This window comes from Staurois parvus, unplaced genomic scaffold (assembly GCF_062004578.1).
Source record: "Staurois parvus isolate SC_StPar_1 unplaced genomic scaffold, SC_StPar_1.0 ptg000719l, whole genome shotgun sequence".
Lineage (NCBI taxonomy): Eukaryota > Metazoa > Chordata > Amphibia > Anura > Ranidae > Staurois > Staurois parvus.
The window spans coordinates 11,450,382-11,472,845 of NW_028318515.1; the positions used below are offsets into that span (position 1 = coordinate 11,450,382).

Sequence of the window (22,464 nt, forward strand, 5' to 3'; positions counted from 1 at the left end):
TCCAGGATGTATGGCCTTCCTTAGATAGCAGTCCAAATCACACTGCCATGCAGTTAACCACTGTAATTTTGTTATCCCTATGGAGAACACCTTAAAAATACTTTTTACTGTATCCAATATCTAATTTCTAACTAAAATGGTTTCTCAACTGTCAGTTCTTTTATTATATCTCATCTTCATACAATTATCTATAGAGGAAACACATGTCAAAAAAAGCAAACAATATTTCCTGTTCCAGCCCTGAACTTTTGGGATACCGGATAAACGAGCCTAAATGGAGAATTTGACTTCCTCAGCTATTTCAAGAACACAGCACTGATTTTTTTTTTTTAATTTACAAAAAAAAAAAAAATCAACAATGTGAATTGTCCCTGTATTTACAGATGCATACAGCAGAGAACTGACTAGTTAAATGACTTTTAAAAATTTAAAATGTCTTACCTGAAGGAAGAAGTCATCCATAAATTGTTCTTTTTGCATAATAACCACGGTGTCCCCATCTTCGCCTTCCCCCTTAGCCTGTGTGCACATACAATGAATTGCAAGTAGATTAGACTCCTTATGGAACACCAATAATAAAAGAGACTATTACACTGTTATTATTATTGTTTATTAAAATTTGCTTGGACACAAAATATACAATGGAAAGCCTTAAAAAAAAAATCTAAAAATTACCATACTGCATTATAAGAAGTCCAAGTGATGAATACAAGCAGTCAGGTCACAATTACCCAGCACATTAATTGAAAAAAGTGGTGTTCCTTTAAAGTACACATTTTGGTTAGAGAAAGGGAGGGTTATAATCCTGGTCGGATTTTTCTTTGGCCATCTGTGCCCCATTGTGGAGATTTTCCTTCACTTCCTGTCCCAAAGCCAAAACTCGAAAGAGGGAATCCCTGGTTGCCACCAGAACTAGTGTCCCATTGGAAAATGTCCCCTCTATTACTTTCCTGGGGACAACCCAAAGTTTGGGATTTTCTTTTATTACCCTTTTGATGATAACGGTAAACAGGACAAACAGAGAGGGTAAATCAACACAATGGGGCACTAATACCTCTCCACAATATCCAATAAACTAGTTTTGCCTTTAGTTATATACTCAGGGCTTTTTTTCAGCTGGAACTTGGTGGAACTCTGTTCCATCACCTCTGGCTCAGGCCTTCTGCTCCCTACTCACCTCTATCACTTGTAAATACAGAAGTCCAGTTTTTGTGTTCACAAGTGACAGCTTGTCTCCCAATGGCTCCCACAGATCTGATCTCCTGAGGGCAGGACGGGGGCAAGGGAGATGCAGGTGCCCAAAATGTAGTGCAGATGCCGACACCTCCACTGAGACATCCTTGCAAGTGAGAGAGATGGAGCCACCTAAAAGTGTGCAGGGAGGTACTAAAGCCAGATAGGTGCTTCAACTCAATACAGCAACAAAAGTAAGATATGTAGAAGATAGTCGAAGATAGGGGCAGTGGAGGGAAGTTGCATGCAGAGGTCAGAGCTGAATGGGGGTGAAATTGAGATGTGGATGGGGGATGCAGAGATAAGCAGCCGTGGAAGAAGGCTGAACTTTGCACTCTGCACCCCTGAACTCTACACTATGTATGTAATGTACTCCCAAATTCTGCATGCAGCGTACCCCTGAACTGCACTGTGTGTGCAACAACCCCCCCCCCCCCCCAACTCTGCACCCTGTACATAATGCACTCATGGCATATGTTTCTTTAAGGCCAATGTTATTGAAAATTGATCACACCCACCATTCGATGTTGTTTGGAGGGGGTGTGTGTGGGAGAGGAAGGGTATTTTTGGGGGGTCGTGTTTGAGTTCTTGCACCTTTTTTCTGAGAAAAAAAACTCTAGTTATACTTTAAAAATTAAACAGCCATTTCAACTGTCTTGTATGACTATGTATATTTGTATGATAGCAACCTGATATTAGAAATCAAATGCATTAACTTCATGCAACAGTAAAAATAAACAGGACAAAGAAAAGTCTTCTGCATTTCATACATTTTAAGCACTAGGGAGTTTTCTTACAAGCCCAAATCCTTACACAAGACTCTTAGACACAAACAGGGATAAGTTAAGGCTCTGAATGAGCTGTTCAATGATTGTGGACGTCACTTCACACTTCCTTCCAAAATACTGCATCTCTTACCTTCAGCACAATCATAAATTGGAGCTTCCTCCGCACTGAAGGTTAAAAATATAGTCTCAAATATGAAAGACTAGATTCTTGCATTTTGCACATGAATGAAATGGAAGATCTGATTAGAAAACATAGATTGTCTCTCCTTCAGGCATTCTATTAGTGTTCTAGCAGATGTTCAAACATTTAAAGAGTAACTCCACTTTTGGCGAGAAAAAAACACTCCTCTCTGGCTAGCTGATCTATGTACATTGCAGGGATTTTAACAAACTTTGCTGCAGATTCCTACCTTTTGTTATGTTTAAGAAAGAGCTGTTTGTCAGTGTCCATGTGGAAAGTGAATCTAATGGGAGTGGTTTCATAATTATCAATCAGCTGCTGCACTTGCAGGGCTCTAATGAGGAAAATTGGGGGGTCTGCACCCCTTTACACATTATTTCCTAATGGAGGTAACTCCCCAAAAATGACATTTTTGTTACAGGGGATGTTTGAAATCTGACTTGTATCTTTAGTGCAGACTTCAGGGAAAATCAGTGAGCCAATCACACAAGCAGGAAATGTTTCTGAGGGGCGTTCTGTACACATTCTGTGTGCAGAACACCTCCAGGTTACCATATTGCTCTGCATTTTACAGAAAATTACAGTACAGTGGCTGCAGACAGAAAAGGAAAGGTAACTTTTAATAACATTTAATTACAACATATCTTGTGCTGCAATTGTATATGCTACATAAACTGCTCAAAAAGATTAAAGGAACACGTTTTAATCAGAGTATAGCATCAAGTCAATGAAACTCTGGGATATTGATCTGGTCAGTTAGGTAGCAGAGGAGGTTGTTAATCAGTTTCAGCTGCTTTGGTGTTAATGAAATGAACAACAGGTGCACTAGATGGGCAACAATGAAACGACCCCCAAAACAGAAATGGTTTCACAGGTGGAGGCCACTGACATTTTCTTCCCCACTCATCTTTTCTGTTTTTCACTAGTTTTGCATTTGGCTAGGGTCAGTGTCACTACTGGTAGCATGAGGGTATACCTGTACCCTACAGAGGTTGCACAGGCAGTCCAACTCCACCAGGGTGGCACATAAATACGTGCCATTGCCAGAAGGTTTGCTGTGTCTCCCAGCACAATCTCAAGAGCATGGAGGAGATTCCAGGAGTCAGGCAGTTACTCTAGAAGAGCTGGACATGGCCGTAGAAGGTCCTTAACCCATCCGCAGGACTGGTATCTGCTCCTTTGTGCAAGGAGGAACAGGACGAGCACTGCCAGAGCCCTACAAAATGACCTCCAGCTGGCCACTGGTGTAAATGTTTCTGACCAAACAATCAGAAACAGACTTCATAAGGGTGGCCTGAAGGCTCGACATACTCTAGTGGGCCCTGTGCTCACTGCCCGGCATCATAAAGCTCAATTGGCATTTAACATTGAACACCAGAATTGGCAGGTCCACCACTGGCGCTCTATGCTTTTCACAGAGGAGAGCAGGCTCACCCTAAGCACATGTGACAGTCGTGAAAGGGTCTGAAGAAGCCATGGAGAACGTTATGCTGCCTGTAACTTCATTCAGCATGACCATTTTGGAGGTGGGTCAGTGATTGACTGGGGAAACATATCCATAGAGGCTAGACAATGGCCCCCTGACTGCCATTAGGTATCGGGATGAAATCCTCAGTCCCAGTGTTAGACCCTACACTGGTGCAGTGGGCCCAGGATTCCTCCTGGTACACAATGCCCGGCATCATGTGGCCCCCATGCTCGCCTGACCTAAATCCAATAAAACACGTCTGGTATATCAAGTTTCAGTCCAACCGACGTGGCCAGGTTGCACCTCAGACTGTCCAGGAGCTCAGTGATGCCCTGGTCCAGATCTGGGAGGAAATACTCCAGGACACCATCCGTCGTCTCATTAGGAGCATGCCCGGACATTGTCAGGCATACATACAAGCACGTGGGGGCCATACAAATTGCCGAGTACCATTTTGAGTTATTGCAATGAAATTTCAGCAAAATGGTCTAGCCTGCTGCATCATTTTTTCACTTCGATTTTCAGGGGTGTCTTTGAATTCAGTCCTCTGCAGTTTGATAATTTTCATTTCCATCAAATGAGATCTGATGGGTTTTCAAAGTGTTCCTTTAATTTTTTTTGAGCTGTGTATTTTTTCCCCCATGCAAGTGGAGTTACCCTTTAACAACAGTTTAGTCATTAAAGTGTATGTAAACAGTATATTTTAAAGTGGTTGTAAAGGCTTCTATGCATGAAGGTAAAAACATTTCTGTGTGCAACAGTGCCCCCAGCCCCCTCAATACTTACCTGAGCCTCATCGTGATACAGCGGTGTGAACAACAGCCACGGCTGTTCCCGGGTCACTGCCTTCTCATTGGCTGAGACAGGAAGCGGGAGCCATTGGCTCCAGCTGCTGTCAATCACAGCCAGTCAGCCAATGAGGAGAGAGAGGGGGCCGGGCCAAGCCAGGTTTGTGCCATAATTCGAGTAATGGGAAAACATGCTAAAGAAAATGTATAGCTATAGATGTGAATAAAAATGTATAGAAACAATTCACCATTGTGAAAAGACACAGCACTATGTTTATCACTATTAACACATTTAGGAAGAACTATGGCCTTCAATTAAAACAATATGTATGCTGCAGCACCTAATTATATAAAGGGTTTCTGAACTTAAAGTTTTTTTTTTCTTACTCCCTCCACAAATACCCACTTATCCTGTCAGTGAAGTCCACCTAATGCAGCTTCCTGTGATAGTGTGGCAATACTACTGCATGTCTCTTGACTTCAGACCAGAGCTGCCACTTCAATTTTCCAACTGTGTGATAAACAAACAATTTGCAGGGGGTTTGACTATTAGCATTGTTACTGCATATACAAAAGGGTCTAGGAGGGGAAGTGTGTGAGACACAAAAGGTAAAGGAAGTTCTTTTGTTTGCTTTATGAGGCTTGTATGTCACACAGTAAATGATTTTGGTACTTGTTTAGATTGGCATACAGGAGTCTTTGGTTGTAGTCTAAATCCCAATTCTGGGTTGGAAATAAAAAAAAAAAAAAAGTTTGCACTGTTACCAGTTTTCCAGGACAGCACAGGACAGAATGCTTCCAGGTTTCATTGCCAAAGCTTCATTGAACAAGCTGAGGTTAGAAGCTGATTGGTTTCTATGCAGAAGGGAGTCTGATTTTGGACTCTCCAGCTTTAGTAAATAAACCCCAATGGGTCTACCTCTGGAAGCACAAAACACAACAGGAAGGACTTTAAAAGGGCGGTCCCAGGCCTAGTCCTTCAGTATTTTGTCCGAGAACCCCAATGGGAAAAGACTACAAGACAACAACATAACATAACATACAAAAACAGACATAATTCAGGGAGAGAATCCCAGCTGTCCTGGCTTATCTTGGAAACTGACTTACTGGTAGGTCTAAATCTGGGTTTTCCCCAGTCGTCTGTGCAGGACAGCACAGGAGAGGATAAGTGAGTACTTACCAGATTAGAGATGGACCACTACCTGAAGGACCATGCCCCAAAAGACTATCTTGAGCAGAGAGAAGGTCCAGACAAAAATAATGCTTGAAAAACAGAGTAGCTTGACCAAGTCGGTGCTCATCATACTGTATCTGCTCTGGTGTAGCTCCTGCTCGCTCTATTAGAGTGCGTCATAGGAGAGAAAGGACATGTTTTGTCTATGCCCTCATAGGATTCAGAGATTGCCTGCTTGATCCAACAAGCAATAGTATTCTTGGAAGCCTGACTTCCTACTTTACTAACTGAATGAATGAAAAAAAAGGCCATCTGTTTTTCGAATGCTTCCTGTTATCACAAAATACTTTATAATACACGTTTTCACATTGAGTAGATATAGTTTTTCTACTTCACTGTTTTAAGGATGAGGACAGAAGGAGAGCAATAGTGAGGCCCTCTGTGCTGCAAGGATTAAAGTATAGCTAAAGTGTAGGATAGAGTAGAGAGCATTAGAACACATGTCCAGATTTTATTGCTGTCTGTGATCCTGAGAGTCTGTTACGGAAAGTGAAAGCAGAAGAAAACCCCATATTTGTTTTTTTCCCAGAACAGGAATAGTGGGAATATCTTCCAATGGGGACACTGGTTCTGGTGGCAACAAGATGTTCCCTCTCATTGGAGAGATTTTTTTCTCACTTCTTGTTTTGGCAATAGGACAGGAAGTGATGGGAAATCTCCCTAATGGGACACAGATAGAAATCATAAACCTTACTGGGATTATAACCCTCCCTTACTCTATTCAAAATGAATAATAAAAAACGTTTTGCTTTAGTTCTACTTAAAATTACTGTTAACTATAGGAGGTAGAGGAATATGCTGTATGACTTACCTTATTCCTCCCTCCAGCAGGCTCCGATACTCTCCTCTTCCCCCTAGCACTCTGAGCTGTTGGTCGTAACTTTGCATCATCACATACAATGCAGAACTATTAGACCTCTATGGTCTGTGGATGAGGCACGCATGCAAATGAGGGGAGCACTTTAGAAAATAGGCTCCAGGGAGGAATAACGTAGAGTATAAATCCTTATTCCACCCCTAAACTCTGGGGGCCACACTGCAAGGGTTTTTCCTGTGCCCAGAACTGGGTTAAATTTATCTAATTTTAGGTTGGCAAAACAATGGGAAATAAGAAAACACAACTTTTTTTTAATAACAAAGAAAAAAAAGTGAATGCACCATTAGATATACAGAGTACAGCATACAAAAAAAAAACCCATACTAAACTAAAAAATATGTAAACAGGAAAAAAAAACCCTCTGAGTGATCTATGCATATTGAAGGGATTTCAACAATTTCTACTTTAATTGTTAAGAAACAGCCATTTGTTTCACTATGTCCTTTCCAGACCAATTTCTGAATGGGAGGGTCTGTGTCCATTATAATTGCCTGATCAAATCTGTGTTCTTATTAGGAAGGGCTTATTCACACCACAAGGATGAGCACAGAAACTAGAGGAGCACCGATATATCAGTGGCTGAACCGTATTGGGCAAAAATAGTGTTATCTGCATTTTACGGATAGGAAAAAAAAGGTGCGAATTATGGCTTTGTTTTTATTATAAAAGAAGCGTGTCAAGCCAACTCACACTGACGCAAATTCGCGTCCCATAGACTTTCATGCAAAATTGTGTCCCATTGACTTCAATGCAAAAACACCAGCCACATTAATTACATAAAAAAATGTTTAAAGACTGTCCGTTTCAATTTTCGGCAAAGTGAATCCTGAATTTTCGGTTTCAGTATTGGAATTTTTATTTCGGTGCACCACTAATGGAAACACACATATTGCTGTTCATTGAGCTACATAACACATTCAAAATTAATTAATTCATTTTAATTAATTCATTTTGAATTAATTAATTAAAAGGATAAAACACACCACAATGCATGCAAAAATGAAACAGGCTGCATTTTCCCACAATGCATAGGACTCCGTATTGTGCTGTACTGCACTACATATGAATTTCTAAGTTATATTGGGGGTGCCATTCCCAACCAGAGGCACTGCATCGCACTAACGTGCACTACAGTACACTGGTGTAAAAGCTTCAGTGTCAGCATCTCTTTCACAGACAAGTCAGAAGGATTATCTCACTAAAAATTAAATTCTTATTGCAGGTGAAGCCTAAAATTTTATTTGTAACTTAGTGCACACTTTTGAGAAAACCAGTAAGTGAACCACAAAAGGAAGTTGCATTCCTGAGAACATTCTGTACACCAATAAAGTACAGAATGCCTCCAGTATGCCATATTGCACTTTTTTTTTAATTTTTAGAAACTACAGGGGCTGGAGACTAAAAGCGAAAAGTAATCTTTCCATCCCCACTTGGACAGCTGCACCTGGTAACTAATTTTCTGGGTATCGTCCAGATCATCAATGAGAGAAGGCTTCACTCACCTAAAAGCAGGAAATACACCATCCACCATTATTATAAAAAAAAAAGAAGAAGAAGAGTACACATACCTCAGAGGCTCAGTAACATAACAGTACTGAAGGACAACAGGTAAGGTGAACCCAACAACCCAACTACTAAAGTTAATTAGAAAAATTGATAGAATCCTAGGGAAGCTGTGCTGCCCTGGAAGATGCCCAGATACCTGTTTTCTCAAGTAATCTTCCAGAGGATCAGCAAGTACTTACTTAAGGTGGGACTAAAGCCTGGAGAACCTTCCTCCCAAAGGACTGAAAAGAGGTCTATCCTGTAATGGCAGATGAAGGTTGGAACACTCAACCAGGCTGCTGCCCTGCAGATCTGATCGGGTCTAGTTTCTGCATTCTCTGCCCAGAAAGACGCCCAAGCTCTTCTGGAATGAGCTGTAATTCCTCTGGGAGGCACTTGGTCTTGAGATTGATAAGAAGATATTGAGATATAAAAAGTCTATACACACCTATTAAAATGTCAGGTTTCTGTGATGCAAAACAAATTAGACAAAGGAATAATTTCAGAACTTTTTCCACCTTTAATGTGACCTATAAACTGTACAACTCAGTGGAACAACAAACTGAAATCGTTTAGGTGGAGGGAAGTAAAAATAAAAAAAACAAAATAATATGGTTGCATAAGTGTGCACACCCTTAAACTAATACTTTGTTGAAGCACCTTTGAATTTTATTACAGCACTCAGTCTTTTTGGGTATGAGTCTATCATCAGAGCACATCTTGACTTGGCAAGATTTGCCTACTCTTCCTTGCAAAAACACTCCAAATCTGTCAGATTGCGAGGGCATCTCCTGTGCACAGCCCTCTTCAGATCACCCTACAGATTTTCGATTGGATTCTGTGCTCTAACTGGGCCATTCCAAAACTTTAATCTTCTTCTGGTGAAGCCATTCCTTTGTTGATTTGGATGTATGATTTAGGTTTTTGTCATGCTGAAAGATGAAGTTCCTCTTCATGTTCAGCTTTCTAGCAGAAGTCTGAAGGTTTTGTGCCAATATTGACTGGTATTTGGAACTGTTCATAATTCCCTCTACCTGGACTAAGGCCCCAGTTCTACCTGAAGAAAAACAGCCCCAAAGCATGATGCTGCCACCACCATGCTTCACTGTGGGTATGGTGTTCTTTTGGTGATGTGCAGTGTTGTTGTTGCGCCAAACATATCTTTTGGAATTATGGCCAAAACGTTCAACCTTGGTTTCATCAGACCATAACATTTTCCTTTTAGGAGACTTCAGATGTGTTTTTGCAAAATTTAGCCGGGCTTGCACGTTTTTGTTCGTAAGAAAGACTTCTGTCTTGCCACTCTACCCCATAGCCCAGACATATGAAGAATACAGGAGATTGTTGTCACATGTGCCACACATCCAGTACTTGCCAGATATTTCTGCAGCTCCTTTAATGTTGCTGTAGGCCTCTTGGCAGCCCCCCAGACCAATTTTCTTCTAGTCTTTTCATCAATTTTGGAGGGACATTCAGTTCTTGGTAAAGTCACTGTTGTGCCATATTTTCTCCACTTGATGATGACTGTCTTCACTGTGTTCCATGGTATATCTAATGCCTTGGAAATTCTTTTGTACCCTTCACTTGACTGATACCTTTTAACAATGAGATCCCTCTTATGCTTTGGAAGCTCTCTGCGGACCATGGCTTTTGCTGTAGGATGTGACTAAGAAAATGTCAGGAAAGACCTGCTAGAACTGCTGAACTTTATTTGGGGTTGATCAGAGGCACTTTAAATGATGGCAGGTGTGTATTGACTCCTATTTAACATGATTTTGAATGTGATTGCTTAATTCTGAACACAGCTACATCCCCTGTTATAAGTGTGCATACTTATGCAACCACATTATTTTAGCTTTTTATGTTTACTCCCCCACCCCCCCCCCCCCCATCTAAAAGATTTTAAGTTTTTCAATTGTTGTACAGTTTATAGGTCACATTAAAAGGTGGAAATAGTTCTGAAATGATTTATTTTTGTCTGAAATTTTAACAGGGGTGTGTAGAATTTTTATATCCACTGTAGCTTCTCTTATCCACCTGGCGATAGTCTTTTTTGAGGCACTTTTGCCTTTACTGGGTCCTGAAAAAAGTATGTACATAGCTTAGGTCTTCCATTTTCTATGAGGCATCTTCTTACATCAAGCCTGTAGTAGGTTTTTTTTTTGTTTTTTTTTGCAGCATTGGAACAGAAGTTCAAGGGAGTGGTGCTGTGCAGCCTCCAGTTGGCAACAGTGCATAGAAAAAATTAGGTATTAGGTGTTTGGACACACATATGAAGCAAAAACTTAATGAAGAATGTTTCACTGCTTGCTTAGAAAGCATTTGTCTTTTTAATACTACTTTAAGTTATAAAATGGCTTGTGTGTTTATATGCTAGATTTTTTTTTTTTTTTTTTTTTAAACAAAAGTGGCACATTCCTATAATTATCTGATCAGCACCAGGAAATGAGAACTGGGATGGGACTGGTTTACACAAACAACGCAGCCTTTCTCCCTGTATTAATATTCAGAAATGCTACAGTCACTTGAAAAACATACACAAATTAAAGACATCCAGAGTAAATTGCAACATACTGTGTACTAAGCAATGGCATTAATAAAATCATATCTGTTAATAAACAAGATGACATTGGTTGAGCAGATGAACACTAAACTGTCAGCCGAGCAAACAGCTGGAAGAAAATGAAGTCAGAGTTACCAAATGGAATGTGCTTCCCCAAGGCCTCTAAATGTGTCACTGGGAACTACAGATGCTAATCATGTCTGTGCAAGTTAAATGGTAAAACTAGCCTGCAATCAACGAAATGGAAAGCATGACTGGAAGAAAAACACCTTTGAGTATATGCTGATATAACACATGGAAAATCTTAAATTAAAAAGTTTAGCAACTGGAAATGTATTCCTTAAGGGGTACAGAGCGGAAATAGATGCTTTAATATGGTAGTCCCCAGGAACTGACAATGTACAGTGGTCAGAAAAAAAGAAGCCCCATCCCTGAAGTGAAAGGCCAATGTTACACTATCACAAAGAAAGTAAAAGTGAGCGCTGCAAGCCAGAAAAGCAGCTAACGCACCAAAGGATACCAAACAACCTTTCAACACAAATATATATAAGGTGAGGCGCTTAAATGATAATCAATATATATATTCCAAAAAATATAAAATGATGAATCATCTAAAATACATAAAGTTACTCGTGACAAGGTGCCAGCATATAAATATTCATCATATTCTGAGGCTGTGACAAAATTAGGCAGGCGCGGGCACACACCATATGCTGCAGCCACTTGACGCCGCCAACCAGCCTCTGCGGAGATTGGCAGGAGCTGCTGCAGACATGAGCAAGGGATACTTCCCACCTAAGTGAGCGAGGGGAGGAGCTACAGCATCGTGACGTCACACCGCCGGCACCACGCAGGTCCCGGCGGCCATCTCTGTTATCACACGTTCAGTTCAACTGTTACTTTCTACTGCCTTTGAATGGAATAAAAGTGCATATGCTAAAACAGGGTCACACTATTGGCCTCCTCTTTTTCTGAGCTCTTTGTGGGTCATCAACAAACCCACAGAGTTGCATGATTGAGGAACGAGGCCATATTGCCAGCAGAGGGGAACACCTGACCAGACCAGATTCCATCTGCATATGAGCCTGCAGTGTGCCCTAAGAGAGTATTGTCTCTAAATGCGCAGATTGACTGGGCATCTGGTGAGTGCACAGCCTTATCATTCACACCGGTCATCTTACCATTTGTTTGGGATGGAGCACCTACTATTGGAGACACTTTGATCTCCTATACTCACATTTGGACATATGTATTCTATCATTATTGTTCATCTTAGGTCACTTTAATAGTGACGGAATACATGATATCACTAAAGTCACTTTATATGATGGCACCTTGTCACGAGTCACTTTATGTATTTTAGATGATTCATCATTTTATATTTTTTGGCATATATATATATATATATATATATATATATATATATTCAATGTCACACTAGCAATCACAAAAATGTACAGATAAAACACCCCCAATACAAGGGGCAGGCGCATGTGATCATGTTGTGAGGTCTATCAAAAAGGTTCGGTATCTACACATAGTGATCATTTTACACAAAGATTTTAGAAACGCATAGCACAACATGTCGTACATATTTGATTGACTGCATGGTTGGATTTTTGGACATAGAGGATTCTTATGAAAATATATATGGATACTTAGAATTTACCATTATTAAGTGTTCTTTCATGGCAAGACCACTTACTGTTATCTCACATATATATTATTATAGCCAAATTTACCACCCTAACTCCTCCCACAGTTTTTACACTACATAGACAGTAATTTACCGAAACGTGCGGATTGTTCCCGATTGGTGTGCTATTACTTTGTGGAACGTTTCGCCGAATGGTGCACAAAATATTGGCGTTTTTGTGGTGAAATTGGTCCCATAGGAATGAATGGCGGAATGTTCAAAACTAGAGTGGGAGCTGACAAAAGCTAGAGTGTGAGCTGAAAAATCAGGACATGATTTCTAAACAGCCATCACTCATTTTCAAGCTCACCTACACAAATCTTATATCAAAATGTTCAGCTATCCCTGCTGCCACTAAAAATGTCCACGGCTAAGCCATAGTCCTGATAGTTTTCACAATATGACCGTTTGCAACTCACGCCGCCCATTGACATTCATTGAAACTCCACTCTAGCCACCTCAAATTTGAAGGGCAATTTCTAAACTGCGACTGTGCCTTCATTTTTAATATTTCAGAGACATACTATGCATCAAAATGTAGGTCTGGGTCTTGTGATTCTCACGATATAAAGCTCTTCGGTGTAGAATTTATCATTTTTAAACTACAACCGCCAGTGAAGTGAGCAAGTTGGAGCAGTTTGTTTTTAACCGCTCTTCTCTGCCCTTGCTGTAGAGTGAGTTGCCATAGGAACCCAGGTGTGTGAGCAGGGAAGAACACTTCACACAATTTCCCCAGAAATTGTAGCTTTTCTAGTTTTATGTGTTGTAGTTATGGGTGTGAATTGATTGTATATGTTCAACACATTTTCTGCAGGATTCTGTATTTTGATATATACGCATGTCCACTGAACATACTATATTATAAGATCTAGTTTTATGGTTTTTTTATGTTTTATAGTTATGGGTGTGGATTGTTTTAGATATATGGTGATGAGTTAAAAGCATATATTTTACGCATGAGTCTATGTTTTGATATATACGCATAAGATAGGTGCATGCATGTCCACTATACATACCTAATTACAAGATTCAGTTTAGCATTGTTCTAGATATACAGTGATGACATAAAAGCATAGTTTACACATGTTCTATGTTTGGACAAAAACGCATAGAATATATGTCCACCCAATTCACTTTATTATATGATTTTATGTGATATTGCATGGCACATGAGAATTTACCACTAGGAAGATTTGGCACGGTACAGCACTGAGTCACTTATACTTACCTTAACCATTTGCTTATGCAGAACTCAATATAAAGATACACAATAGCACTTGGATTATACTTGCTTTGCATGTTAAAGTGAAACTTCACTCTCTCAATCAACATGGACTATTTTGAATCCTTATGCTGCTAGCGTACGTAAATAGATCGGAAAGTAAATTATATTTACTAATTTTAAACTTTTTTTCAAATTTTTTCAGTTACTTCCTTGTTTCCATGCTTAGGCAAATGATGTCACACATCCTACCAGTCTTCAGGAAGCGAGGGTTCTCAGTTCAGCCCATTCCTGAGCTAAGGGCAGATGGATTCCAGGAAGCAAATGATACATGAATCCTCTACCCTTACTCAAAATGACCACTGCTAGAGATGCCAGGGGGGCTTTTCAAAATGATTTCTCATCAAAATAAAGCATGGAGACATGGATGGATGGGGAGAAGTTTGCTTTGGATATTAAAAATAAAATTAAATAGCATTTTTGGAGCTCAGATGCAGTGCAGTTCCACTTTAAAGGCCCATTCACATCTGTGCATTGTAAAAAGTGATGAGTTTTTGAACATATAGCATTTTAATGTGTTGCATGGAGCTTTAATGCATTTTACATGTGTTTTCCTCTTCCAGTCACCTAGGAAAAATGGATACATGTCTCAAACAAGGTACTAATAAAATCGCATGATGAATTTTTGGCATGCTACCACTGACTATAAGAGAAGGCATTTTATTCACAAAACGGACTGAAGAAGCAGCAAGCAGGACTTTTCAAAAGCACAGCACACTGTATAAAAATGTAGCACACAGATGTGAACAGTTACAAAGCATTTCAAGGGGACCATTTTACTGCACATTTGATGTACTAAGCAGGTGTATTTTAATGCAGCAAAAGAGCGCAGATGTGAACAGGCCCTTACAGGAAACCAACAATAGACTGGGCCAGCAGACTTTAAAGAGGTAAGAGCATTTAGGACTAGCAAAGCCAGGTAGGGAGTTTTGAGCATTGCCAATAAAGAGGAGTTCAACTTGAAAATAGGTCTCCATTTTGGTGCTTGCTATTATCTCCTTGATATATACATATATATGCCCTGATATATACATAAAATAGAACTATAGGCAAAACTTTTTTTTCCCCATTTAGGATAGAGTAAAGAAGCTTATAACCCCTGTTAGTTTTTTTTTGGACATCTGTGTCCCCTTGGGGAGATTTCACTTCCTGTCCCATAGCCAAAATAGAACGCGAGAGAAAATCCCTGCAAATAAAGGGAATCCATTAGCCCCTAAACTCTGCTGCTCCTAAACTCTGGTAGAAGCCTATGTGTACATGGACACATAGGCTTTTATTGAGTTGAGTTCAGGGGCTTTGGCAAAAAAAATGCCCAAAGCTCCTAAACTCATCTTTAGGAGCAGCAGTGTACATGAGGCCTTAGCGTGAGAGTTCAGCAACTTCTCCAGAGCATGTCATGATGACATTAGAAGTAGCAGAAAAGCTGCCATTTCCTTTATGTTACGCAGAGATATCATGCCTGGTATACAGATGGTGGCTGCAGGGCAAATAATGTAACAGGTAAGGATTACTAGAGAAATAATTTTTCTGACTTCACCTAAAAATAGTCTAGTAGGTTAATGTAGAAGGAAACATATGGTAAGAACATACTAACCAACAGCCTTCCACTTTTACAAAATATCGTTTTTAACACAGTTGCCCACCCCTGCTGTAACCCATACTGCAAGGACTTGTAAGTTTCCTACCTGGGGAAGCAAGTTATACTCACTGCAGCAATTTCTGGGTGCCGGGGACCGCTAATCCAGTGCTGCAGATGTGCCTGAGACCATCGGTCCCCCACAGTCCTGTCCACAGATGTCAGTCCTCTTATGAATACTGAAAGGTCTCTGCCATTGGACAGCCAATAGCAAGGTGTCCATGTCAAGCAGGTAGTGACACGGACACCCAAGAAGGAATGCACTGGATATAAACAGAAAAGAGAAGACTCGGTACTGGAGTGTCTTATGGCCATGGTTTTAGGAAAGTAAAAAGGCCATTTTTTTCATGCCAGCAATCAGTTGGAAGGGAGAAATTTACAACGTGGAGATGGGTTTTAAATAAACAGCAGCATGAACACTTGAATTCATACTTATTGTATCTGACAACAGCAAACTAAAATGAAATTGATTACCACATATTGATTTTTTACACATTACCTCTGCACTGATTTTTATGATAGTTATTGATAAATTTTATTTCCCTACACAAAACCTATGCTGCAGTTTTTAACTACCCAATACTGACACTCCAAGAGGGAGGCAGGAAAGACTGCTACAAATGTTAGAACTGTTGAAAATGTAATGTGGGATTGATTTCAACACCACAAAACTGGAATATGTACATAAGCAGCAATTGTTTCCTGTTCAATAACTACCTAGCTCCAGCTGACACACAAACAAACACTATCATGTGCTCCATCCCTATTTAAAGGCCAGTTGCTTTTACCAAACAATCCTACAGATGTTTCTTGTAGTGAAATATGATCAATTGCTGTCCTCCCCCCATTCTCCATAACAGAAAAGCAAGGCTCTGTCCTCCAACACACAGGGAAATCACTGAATGGACTCATTCTTTAACCACTTCGATACTGTGCACTTCCACCTCCTTCCTGCTAAGGCCAATTTTCAGCTTTCTAGTACTGTCGCACATTGAATAACAATTGCGCAGTAAACGCAACACAGTACCCAAATGAAATTTTTCTCTTTTTTTTTTTCTTTAGACAACTTTTTTGAGAGCTTTCTTTTAGCATTATAAAATTTTGCAAATAAGTAATTTTTCTTCTTCACTGATGTGCACTGATGAAGCTGCACTGGTGGGCACTGCTGTGGCTGCACTGCTAATCAGTGCTCCGATTATCAGTGTAAACACAACTGTGTGAGGATTTTCGGTTATTGGCTTTCCTTTCATCACTGTGAGAGCGAGGAAAGGAAAAGCCGATCTGTTTACAATGTGATCAGCTGTGATTGGACACAGCTGATCACAAGTTAAAGGGCTGCTGTGATTGGCCCTTTACCACGTTCTGTGATCGGCTATGTCCAAAGAACACAGTGGTCACAGATCGCGACCGATTCGCACCCCAGAGGGCGCATTCAAGTCGCGTTCTGGGACGACTTCAATAGATGTCCTACCAGAACGAGAGACCAGCGCTGTAGAGGTCTTTCTATTATAGCGTGGTAATGATGTGGTTAAAGCACTACTCTGGGAAACAAAGTGGAATTCCAGCTTACACCTAACTAGCCATGAAACTGTTCCCTCCCCCCTCCCACCACCTATGCTAATTATCCAGCGTAAGAACGATGTATATACTTACCTATTTTCAGGCTGCTCCAGTCCAGTCCTGTAATCCGGCTCACCTCAGCCAGCGCGACTTCAAGGCCAGCTGCTGCTGGCTGACACAGGGATGAACATATGAGTGGACCGGCCTGGAAATATATATAGGTATATACATCTTTCTTACACAGGATAGTTAGCATAGGTGTTAGAATACAGAGGGGCAGTTTTAAGGCTAGTTAGGTGTAAGCTAGAATTCCACTTTAAAATGTATCCCTTGAAGGGGGTCTGTGCTCATGTTGCAAGGGTTAATTGCTTGTTTAGGTCTAGAGGACACAGAATGGAAGATCTACTTACTCAATCCACTGTGATGCTGGACCAGTCCCTGAAGCATCTTCTCCCCATGCTCCAGCGGTCTAGGGTCCTGACAGCACCAAGACCTATGCAGGGTCCATAGCCCTGCATTGGACATGAGGACACCAATGAAAGTCCATCACTGAAGCACAAGGAGAAGAGGATCAATTAAATAAAAGTGCAAAAGCTCTCCCCTAGACTTAAAGTGGTTGTAAAGGCGTGAGGTTTTTTATCTTCATGCATTTTATGCATGAAGGTAAAAAAACATTGTGTGCAGCAGTGCCCCCAGCCCCCTCAGTACTTATCTGAGCCCCATTGAGAACCAATGATGTGCACACAGCCTTGGCTGTCCCGGGTCTCTGCCTCCTCATTGGCTGACACAACAAACAGGAGCCATTGGCCGCCGCTGCTGTCAACCACAGCCAGTCAGCCAATGAAGGGAGAGAGGGGTAGGGCCAAGCTGCTTGCTGTGGGGGCACCCGACAGGAGGGAGGGGTTGGGAGAACCTGTGGGGGACCCAGGAAGAGAAGGATCCAGACTGCTCTGTGCAAAACCACTGCACACAGCAGGCAAGTATAGAAATATTTATTTTTTTTTTTTTTTTTTTAAAAAAAGGAATGTTTAGTATCGCTTTAACGAGCAGTAAATCCTCAACACAGGTGCAGCCTCAAAGCAAGGGAAATTTTTTAAGTATCCAGGGGCTTTAAACTTTTGTTAAATATGTTTATGAAATACTCAAACCATTATCAAAAAGCTTCACAGCAGCAATGTTCAATGTAATAGCACAGCTGAAAATGTTTTGCCTGTGGCTATAGTGTAACAAGTATGAGTACTATAGTACAGGCAAGGTCAGCTGTAAGCTTGTGTCAACAATTCTGAAATTGGCATATCCATAACTGGGAGAATGCACATTCGGGGGATCAGATTGAATGAACTGAACTCATGTCCAACACTGAAACACAGCCCCGAGGTGCAGCAAAACTCAGACATGCTGCATTTTACCGCAGCGCACAGGTAGGCGCTGCATGTCACTGTGCTGTTCTGCGGGTGGCATGAATTACAGTATAACTAAAGGCAAAACTTTTTTTTAGTTTTGGATAGAGTGGATAGGGGTTAGAGCCTCTGTCGGGTTTTTATTGCTGTGTCCCATTAGGGAGATTTATTCTCTCTATTTTTCCTGTTTACCATTATCATAGAAATGGAAAGTATACGAAAATCTAAAATTTTGGGTTGTCCCCAGAACAGTAAGTGGGCAACCCTTTCATAGGGGACAATAGTTCAGCCAACCTGGGGGTCCCCAAGGGACTCCCATAATTTGCAGGGATTTTCTCTCGCTAACTTTTGGCAATGGGATAAGAAGTGAAGAGAAATCCAATGGGACACACATGGCAAGAAAAAAACAAAAACACCTGACAGGGTTATAACCCTTCCTTACTCTATCGAAAATGAAAAGGTTTTGCCTACAGTTCTACATGAAGTGCCATTGTGCAAATAAAGTTAGCAAAAATAGGAAACTGTGCGATGCACTGAAACACACATCACACTGACAGCTGTCTGCACACAAAACTGGAGCATTTAGTGTGTGGGCAGTGTGACAGTGCCGTTAAAGAAAGGCAAAAGGTTTTTTTTTTTTAACTTAAAGCATTCTATCCGTGAAGGTAAAAAACCTTCAGTGTGCAGCTTCCCCCCCTTATACTCACCTGAGCCCAATCCCAATCCAGTTATGTGCAGAAGAGCAGTGGTTCTCCTGGGTCTCTCCCTTCTCATTGGCTCCCGCTGCTGTCAGTCACAGCCAGTGAGAAGGGAACGGTGGATAGGGCCAAGCCCCACTCTTGAGTTTTATGGACAAACAGAGGCAGCTTGGGAGCAAGCATGCACAAGTGCCCCCAGAGCAAGCAGCTTGATCTGGGGGCGGAGCCAGAAGTGCCATCGGGGGAACCGAGTAGGATCGAGGCTACTCTGTGCCAAACCATTGCACAGAGCAGGTAAGTTTGACATGCTTGTTAATTAAAAAAACAACATATGTACCTTTAATGTCACTTTAAGAAGATTGCATCAATACTGGCAACAACACAGCTCAGTGCAGTTTAGAATACTTTTATTTTTATGGGCATTAAACTCATTTGGGCTTGGATTTCGGGGGTCTTCCTCATTCTTTCCAGGCTAAGCTGTACTGATACACAAAGATTTAGAAGGTTATTCTTAAAGTAAAATGCCAAGCTGGCCCAAATGAACTATTTTCCATTACAGAATGATGAGACCGCTGAGTGTGCAATAATAGACTGTAATAGCATTAGCTACATACAATAAGAGTTGCTGTGTTCCAGCAGCACTACAGGCAACTTCCCATCTGCTGGCGGAAAAGAGATTCATTTTGATTGGTTCTTCCACCACTCAGGAGAAGCCTTGTATTTTTATTAATATGTGACGTTACGATTTCCACCTCGACCAATCAGATGAATACTTTAGAAAAATGCAGGGCTTCTCCTGAATTGCGGAAGAAGCAATCCACCTGAATCCCTTTAACCACTTGCCCTCCAGAGGATTTACCCCCCTTCCTGACCAGGCCATTTTTTGCGTTATGGTGCTGGTTTACTTTAACTGCCGATTGCAAGGTCATGCAACCCTGAACCCAAATTAAATTTACGTCCTTTTTTCCCACAAATACAGCTTTATTTAAGTGGTATTTTATCGCCTGTGCGGTTTTTATTTTTTGTGCTATAAAATAAAAAAAAAGACCAACAATTTTGAAAAAAAAAACTATATTTTTTACTTTTTGCTATTAAACATGTCCAGTAAAAAAATTCTAATTTCCTCCTAAATTTAGGCAAAAATGTAATCTGCTACATGTTTGCTAAAAAAAAAAAAAAAAAAAAAATCCCAATACGTGTAAATTAATTGGTTAACGTGAAAATTATAGCGTTTACAAATGGAGGTATATATACTAGGCTTTTTTTTTTAAATTATTTTAAATTTTTGCTAGTAATGGCGATCAGCGACTTATAACGGGACTGCGGTGGGTATTCTGACGCAGGGGGGAACTGACTTGGTGTCAATGACATCCCCAGTGACACCAATACAGTGATCAATGCTAATAAAAAGCACTGACACTCTACTAATGGCACTGGGCATGAAGGGTTAACATCTGGGGTGATCAAAGGGTTAACTGTGTGCCGTTTTACAGAATGTTCTGTGTTTGTGCCTCACTGTAAGCACACTGCTTTGCATGGCTGTGCACAGCCATGCAAAGCAGGGTGCAGGAGCTGACAGGGAGGAGAACTGTTTTGCTTACCAACAGTTCTCCCTCCTCCCCCCCCTTGGAGATCCTCTGCAATCACTGGCGAGTAATCACCAGCTGGGACCTGGTGATTGACAGCCACAGCCGAGAATGGCGCCCCCTACCTGGAAATGCAAATCTCATATATATACACACACACGTGATTTTGCGCACAGCTGCAGCCCTGTAGCAGTATTTCTGCTATGGGGCGGAGCTGAAGCAGTTAAAGGAAAAGTTCATCTTTTTATCAAAAATAAATAAAACAGACATCTTTTCGCAGGTTAAAAAAATGTGCATTTATAATTATTATTTTTTTACTAAGAGCCTAGAAAGGATTGCACCACAATCAGCAGATCACGAGTGCCATGCAGGATGCTTGCAGACTTGTCAGTGTATCTGTCTGCCCATACATCGTATGAGCAGGCAGTTTTACACTTACAGCAAAGGCTGTCGGGACTTGTAGTTTTCCATTCACTGAATTCTGTAAATGAATGACGCAGCCAGGCGGACGGAGCCCCACAGAGGCGGGTTTTTTTTTTTAAATATTGACAGCTAATAGGGTGAGATATCCCCCCCCCCCCCCCCACTAGCTGTCACTAAATGCAGCGGAGCGAGCAGCGGCTCCAGGAGTGGGAACATACTGCACCCTAAAAAAGTGTGTGGTTCAGTGTATGTGAGGGCAGCCAGGCAGAAGGGAGTTATATGACAGAAGAGACTGACACGGTCTGTCCTGTCTATCAGCAATTTTGTTTTTAAATTATATTTACTACCACTTCAAGTCCAGCAGCAGGCAGGAAGTTTCCCATACTGCTCCCGTAACACAGAGCTGTCTAGTGCATGTAGCTTATGCTTTATCAGCATGTAATAGAAATAGTTTGAATGGGCCAGCTTGGCCCATATAACTATTTAAAGTGAAATTAAACCTGGAGTTCTAATTTAACTAGTTCTAGACTTCCAAAAAAAGGTCATCACTGTACACAGGATAAGTGTAGCATGTTTAGTCCTTCTGTCCTGCTCCCCCTTCCCAGTACACTAATCAAAGCCGGCATTGCTGTGTACACAGAGAAGATTGGTAGTGTAATAACTTTAAAATAAAAAAAAAAAAGTTTGACAATGTTTATAAAAAATACTTGTTAAGACACTACAAGACAATAAGACTTGCTAAGATATTATAGAAAAATACATGTAACATTTTTACTTTTGTATCATTCTGTGCATACATCTGCAGATCAAAAGGCATAAACTTTGATCTGCGGATGATGTCAGTTAAAGCAACCTGACAAGTAAAAAAAGAGAAACATTTTAGTAAAAAAAAAAACAAAAACTGTTTAATCCCTTATTAACCTCTAGTTTATTCTAAACTGTTCATCTCTATGTTATTAACCATAATATTTAAACTTTTTTGTTTTTGTTAATAAATATTTGTACACATTTAACATTTTTACATTTAATAGTGCAAACCTGAAAAAAAAAAAACAAAACAAAATAAACCTTTATTTTATTTGTAAATAACTTTGCAATGCTTTGTACCAGAATCATATTTTAGTGTAATTTTAAACAGGACAAATTACAAAATAAAAAGTGCACTTTTTATCTGCAGTAACACTATTTTTAAACTAACACTGCTCAAAAAAAGAAAGGACAGAGATTGCCGTGTAGAACTGTCAGAGGAGAGACCTGTGTGTAAACAACACAGGTCTCAACTGCCAGCAAGGACATGCTGCTTTGTATTTCTCACAGCAGAGGAATACAAACCAGCATGTCTCTGCAGTAAAACAGCACACACAGTAAAACACACAGTTAACCCTTTGATAGCCCAAAAGTTAACCCCTTCTTGCCCAGTGTCATTAGTACAGTGTCAGTGCTTTTTATTAGCACTAATCACTATATTAGTGTCATTGGGATGTCAGTGGCAGTTGGTCAGTTCCC

General features: G+C 40.6%; 1 protein-coding gene across 1 annotated transcript in view; it reads right to left on the bottom strand.

Moving 5' to 3' along the window:
* The window catches only part of STX2 (syntaxin 2), an 84,570-nt gene that overhangs the window by 57,167 nt on the left and 4,939 nt on the right, over positions 1-22,464 (bottom strand). The window contains exon 2 of the mRNA XM_089653747.1: positions 442-519. Coding sequence (XP_089509873.1) covers positions 442-519 — 78 coding nt within the window. The remainder of the gene's footprint in view (positions 1-441; positions 520-22,464) is intronic.